Raw genomic sequence first — 6,603 nt, forward strand, 5'->3', positions numbered from 1 at the left:
AATTGTTTAATTATTAATTTGTCATGTTTGGATACCAATCAAAGATTTCTTAACGCTTGGGATTTATGTACCCACGTTTTGTTTAATTAATTAAGTTATTATGTTTTGGATACCAATCAATCTTGAAATCTTTCGAATCACTGTAAGACGATCTTTCTGATTATTTTTACGCTACATCGTTTTTATAGTTTTTATATGATTGTGAAATTTAGCTCAATATGGTGCGACTATTAAACATTTTACATTTTAAACTTTCATGAAACAGTGAATGGATTTTTGCAGACGGGGTACCTGAGTATTTTTTTGTGATAAGTTGACACATTCTTTTTCAAAAAATATTTTATTTAATCAAGTTTTTGGGTTAAATATGTTTAAATGATGAATGCAGTAAGATTGACATGTAATGCTCTGGTAAATAATTGATTATTTTACCTTAATTACATTATGGAGGTGGTTATTATTAAAGAGAATTGGTTTAGAAATTTAGTACTTTGGTAAATAATTGATTATTTTACCTTAATCACATTATGGAGGTGGTTAACATTAAAGAGAATTAGTGCATTATTTACAAAGCGTCTCTCCCAACAAAAGATGAAGAATTTAATTTTGATTATCAGCCTAATCACATTAAGAAAATAGTTTTCTCTTCAGAATGTCAATTTTTTTGATCCTAGGTAACATCGTGTATAAAAATTCTCTTTTCTATTAAAATTCAAACACCATCGCACTCTGCAAAATTCCACCAAAAATATTCATGTTTATCAAATATTCATTTGGATGTCATAGATTATTTGCAATGAACATAACACTTTGAATCCTCGTTGATTTTGGTATGGACATGAATTCAAATGATTTATCAGGAAGTATTCATCCATATTTGAGTTGTTATTCTATTATTCTGGTTTTAGTTACATTCAACAGAGAATAGATTTCGTTTTGATTTGTGTAGCAAGCAACCATCAAGAGCATTTCGAGTCTTTCTCCACCCCCAGTTAAAATGCCACTCAGTGCCTATTTCGTTGTCTCTTTTAAGTCATTCTTTCCTCTCCATTTTCAATTACAAGCCCACCTTCAATTGCATAAAACACTCATACTCTGTCAGTCAATGTATGCCCAATTCAATAACCCACAACTTCAACCCCTTTCAAATCACCTTCAAAAACCTGGCTATTTCTCAGTTGATATATGCACAGCACAAAAAAATATTCTCAAGGATGTGGGTAAGCAAACTCTGTCAATGGCATCCATGCTCTTGTTCACCTTTTTGATTCAGCAAGTGCAGTTGACACCATCTTTAGCAATTACCCAAATCCTGAGCTCAGACTTTCAATCCAACATGGCCTCAAAAGAGCCAGAAGCAATACAAGTCCCAGACCTTCAGCTACCCAACAACTTCACCAATGTTATTGACATAACAAGGGTCTTATCTCCCACCCAAGCAGTGAAGATTTCAGAAGAGTTGCAGGCTTTGGAAGACAAGTCAGAGTGGAAAACGAGAATCCTTACAAGGTCTGGGCCATCCCCATCTCCTTCAGATAAATCCTTCAGGAACCTATGGCGCCCTGATGATAGGACTGTGATTATAGTAGAGGAAATCTCTTCCCCAAACATCTTGAATTTCGGCACAGGATTAACAGTGAGTTCCAAGCTTCCTCGTCAATCCTTCGGTGAGTTGCAGTCCAGGTATGGGAATCAGTTTTTTGTATCGGAAGAGGGCTATCAGGCAGCCCTTTTGAATATAATTGATGCCATCAAGCAATGCATTGTTAGGGAAGAGGGATGCGATAACGTGCCTAGTTTGACAGATGTCCTGTACTTTTTAACTCTTGCGACATCCATTGCTGGGGGTTGCGTGTTTGGGTTTGCTGCCCGGCTTAGCCCTCAGGGCAAAGTGGAGGGTTCATGGCAGTGGGTTCTTCTTCTTTCTCCTCTGTGGCTATTGTTATTTCCTTCGTTTGGGATACTTCCAATTGTGTGGAGAACTTCGGATTGGGAGCCTTTGGTTCTTTATTGCTGGATTAGCTTACTGGGCACTATCACGATTCCAAAACATCAACAATCTGAGGTCATTGCAAATACATATGCTTCACCCCAAGATGTTTCCAAGTTAGAAAATTGACAAGGTATACCAAAAGATAATCGGCTTGATCCTGAGTAATGGACATGGTATGATCTTAAAGCCTTGGTGCATATCATTGCAGAAATAATGAAACGCTCAAACCCGTGGGAAGTATACACACAAAGAATTAACAGTACTTGGAAATTGTTGCTCACAAACATCAATTGAATCAAACATACAATAGAATATTTACTCTTCACACCATATAGATAAAATCTGCTTACCGTTTATTTCAGGAAAAACTGCATTGTAACCTGCTGGAATAAAAACTGGAATTCCATGTATCATGGTTTTGTGCTAAAGGAGTCATTCCACTTTCATTTTAACTATCAATTCACACATTTGTAGAATTTATTTGTAGTTACTGAACTACACGTTTTCCTTATTTTTAGTGATATGCTATTATGCATATCTGGAAAATCACGTCATCCTTATGCAGCAGCATTTGTTTTTACTGTCATGAAACACAGAAATCAGTTTATGTTTTCTAGGTTATAGCCACTGATTCGTGATCCTTTCAACTCATGACTTAATTTTTATAGAATGTAATTTATAGAATGTGTTTTCCTGATCAGTAAATGAACAAGATTGACATAAAAGAGGAATCAAAACAAGAGAGATGTTCTATCTAGGATGAGCAGTTATTTCTTCTCTTTTAGCAATTTTGGGTCAGGCAAAGTTATGAAAAAATGTATATTAAGGAAATTGCAACCTTGGAAGAGAGGAGGAACGGTGCTTTGGCAATCCTAAGAGCCAGTTGCAAGAATTTACCTAGGCATGAGTCGATGGACTCTGAAGTTAAAATAGGGTGCTTTCGCAGGAATTTGACTAGGCAGGAGCAGATGGACTCTGAAGTTAAAACAGGGTACTTTTGCACTTCAATCACCGTTTAGGCCTATTCCTAATGGCCTGGAAGCTCTGTTACAGTACACCTTATGTTTTAAGATAAGGGAAGTTGGGATGAGTTGAATGGTATATATATATATATATATATATATAGAGGGCCAGGACCATGTGGCAGGTAGCTTGTGAACTGTAATATAATTTGTACCACATTTAAAACAACAGATAGCCTTTCAGATACAAGTGACATGAAATAGTGAGAATGGATGATAGTATGATTAAATTTAAGTTTTTGACACAGGGCTGAGCATTGTAAAAGAGTCCTGCTAGACATGAATTAGATTTCCTATGCGTTATATATAAATGGTTTGAAATTTTTAGGATAGCTCATGTGGTTTTACTTGCCATGTGAAATTCATATGGACCAAGAAGTTCACGAGGTTAAATCCATCTCTGAGAGCTACCCCTGGGATGAATAATCTTATAGATATCAGATAAGACGCTTGTTATTTTACATTTGGCTTTCAACATCCTGTCACGTTCTAATTTTTCCTCTTTCTAAAATTGTTACTTCATTTTCTTCCTTTTTACTTTGCTCCATACATTGAAGCCAGTTCTGTATAAAAATAAAGAACTATTGTAAAACAGTTTGATTCTTTGTTCCAAGTCTCAGTTTTCAATTGAAACTAGTCCTGTAAAAAAATAAAGAATTGTTGAATAACAATTTGAATCTTTGTTCCAAGTCTCGGTTTTCAATTGAAACCAGTGTTGTAGAAAATTAAAGAACTGCTGTAAAATAGTTTGACCTTTGTACCAAGTCTTAGTTTTCAGTTGAATGAATTATCTTTGCGTTACTTTTGTAGCATTCCATCATTTTTTTTGGCGTTTTGTCTTTAATAAATGAGTGAATGAATTTGTGTATTGTTTGTATTCTGTGTGTGTTGAGTGTTGTGCTCTGTTATTGTCAATTGAATACGATCTTGCTTTTAAAAAGGCGCATGAAAGAAATATTGAACACTGGAAAAAGGATTGCTTCATTGATGATAAAGAAACTACCCTGGAATTTGTGTCTATATCGATTGTTTAGAGTTCTTGTGGTACATAACAGCATAGGAGCTGAGTGGAGACTACAGAAAAATGACTTTAAGCTGACACAAAATGATTAGTTTTATACGTTTGGTAAGTAATGCATTCAGAATCCTCCCTCTGAATTTATATGATGACTTGTATGTGTTAGGTTGATTTTTCTCTTAAAATAATTATGTTGATAAGTTATTTTTACCTTAATTACATTATGGAGGTGGTTATCATTAAAGAGAATTAGTTTAGAAATTTAATACTTTGGTAAATAATTGATTATTTTAACTTAATCACACTATGGAGGTGGTTAACATTAAAGAGAATTGGTACATTATTTACAAAGTGTCTCTCCCAACAAAAGACGAAGAATTTCATTTTGATTATCAACCTAATCACATTAAGAAAATAGTTTTCCCTTCAGAATGTCAATTGTTTTGATCCTGGGTAACAACATGTATAAAAATTCTCTTTTCTATTAAAATTCAAACACCATCGCACTCTGTAAAATTCCACTAAAAATATTCCTGTTTATCAAATATTCAGTTGGATGTCATAGATTATTTTCAATGAATGTAACACTTTGAATCCTTGTTGATTTTGGTATGGACATGAATTCAAATGATTTATCAGGAAGTATTCATCCATCTTTGAGTAATCTTACGAAACTCTACTGGTTCATTCTAGTGTGTGCCTGGCCTTACAGGTGGAATCAGGTGGCTCAGATTTTTGGTGCATTCGGTCTTTTGTGATCAGACCCATCTCCAGTATCTCATGGCAACTCAAGCTCAAGCCTCAGCAAGCAACCATCAAGAGCATTCCGAGTCTTTCTACACCCATAGTTAAAATGCCACTCAGTTCCTGCTGCGTTATCTCTTTTAAGTCATTCTCTTTCCTCTCCATTTTCAATTACAAGCCCACCTTCAATCGCATAAAACACTCATACTCTGTCAGTCAATGTACACTCGATTCAATAACCCACAACTTCAACCCCTTTCAGATCACCTTCAAAAACCTGGGTATTTCCCAGTTGATATATGCACACAGCACAAAAACAACATTTTCAAGGATGTGGGTAAGCAAACTCTGTCAATGGCATCCATGCTCTTGTTCACCTTTCTGATTCAGCAAGTGCAGTTGACACCATCTTTAGCAATTACCCAAATCCTGAACTCAGACTTTCAATCCAACATGGCCTCAAAAGAGCCAAAAGCAATACAAGTCCCAGACCTTCAGCTACCCAACAACTTCACCAATGTTATTGACATAGCCAGGGTCTTATCTCCAGCCCAAGCAGTGAAGATTTCACAAGAGTTGCAGTCTTTGGAAGACGAGTCAGAGTGGAAAACGAGAATCATTACAAGGTTTGGGCCATCCCCATCTCCTTCAGATAAATCCTTCAGGGACCTATGGTGCCCTGATGACAGGACTGTGATTATAGTAGACGACATCTCTTCCCAAAACATCTTGAATTTCGGCACAGGATTAACAGTGGGTTCCAGGCTTCCTTGTCGATCCTTTGGTGAGCTGCAGGCCAAGCATGGGAATCAGTTTTTTGAATCGGAAGAGGGCTATCAGGCAACCCTTTTGAATACAATTGATGCCATCAAGCAATGCATTATTAGGGAAGAGGGATGCAATAACGTGCCTGGTTTGACAAATGTCCTGTACTTTTTAACTCTTGCGACATCCATTGCTAGGGGTTGTGTGTTTGGGTTTGTTGCCCGGCTTAGCCCTCAGGGTAGAGTGGAGGGTTCATGGTAGTGGGTTCTTCTTGTTTCTCCTCTGTGGCTATTGTTATTTCCTTTGTTTGGGATACTTCCAATTGTGCGGAGAACTTCGGATTGGGAGCCTTTGGTAAAGAATAGCTTAGGGTTTTTAGGAGCAGCTGCTTCTGACACCCATCTTTGGAAAATCACCTATTGAGAAAAATGATTTCTTTCTGATTATTTTTACACTACATCATTTTTATAGTTTTTATATGATTGCGAAATCTAGCTCAATGTGGTGCGACTATTAAACATTTTACATTTTAAACTTTCATGAAACAGTGAATGGCTTTTTGCAGATGGGGTACCTGAGTACATTTTTGTGATATGTTGACACATTCTTTTTCAAAAAATATTTTATTTAATCAAGTGTTTGGGTTAAATATGTTTAAATGATGAATGCAGTAAGATTAACATGTAATGCTCTGGTAAATAATTTATTATTTTACCTTAATTACATTATGGAGGTTGTTATCATTAAAGAGAATTAGTTTACAAACATTAAGACCTTAAATTATTTACAAAATGTAGGCCACCATTATACCATTTAATGGGAGAATTATGAGTACCCATCAACATCATTACCATAGGTTGATTCTCCCATAAAATGGTTTTGGGCTCAATGTCAATAGTCAAAATATCATCTACATAATAGTCAACATTTTTTATATCCCCTTCAATGGGATTCAATTTGAAGGAGCCACACTTGATTCTTCTTTACCTTCACTATGTTAAGACAATTTAAGTACATATAGGTTATAGTTAACGTGTTAGGTATTAAAGTTTATGTGTTGT

General features: G+C 35.7%; 2 protein-coding genes across 2 annotated transcripts; both read left to right on the forward strand.

Moving 5' to 3' along the window:
- Positions 1–1,336: 1,336 nt before the first annotated feature.
- Positions 1,337–2,119, forward strand: LOC149253116 (thylakoid lumenal 15.0 kDa protein 2, chloroplastic-like). The gene has a single exon (XM_089454376.1). The coding sequence runs from the start codon at positions 1,337–1,339 to the stop codon at positions 2,117–2,119; it is 783 nt and encodes a 260-aa protein (XP_089310502.1).
- A 3,111-nt stretch (positions 2,120–5,230) lies between these two features.
- On the forward strand, positions 5,231–5,803 carry LOC149253117 (thylakoid lumenal 15.0 kDa protein 2, chloroplastic-like). The gene has a single exon (XM_089454377.1). The coding sequence runs from the start codon at positions 5,231–5,233 to the stop codon at positions 5,801–5,803; it is 573 nt and encodes a 190-aa protein (XP_089310503.1).
- Positions 5,804–6,603: the final 800 nt, after the last annotated feature.

Source organism: Pinus tabuliformis, chromosome 7, assembly GCF_031772625.1.
Source record: "Pinus tabuliformis cultivar Carrire ecotype Pingquan chromosome 7, CPIR1, whole genome shotgun sequence".
Taxonomy (NCBI): domain Eukaryota; kingdom Viridiplantae; phylum Streptophyta; class Pinopsida; order Pinales; family Pinaceae; genus Pinus; species Pinus tabuliformis.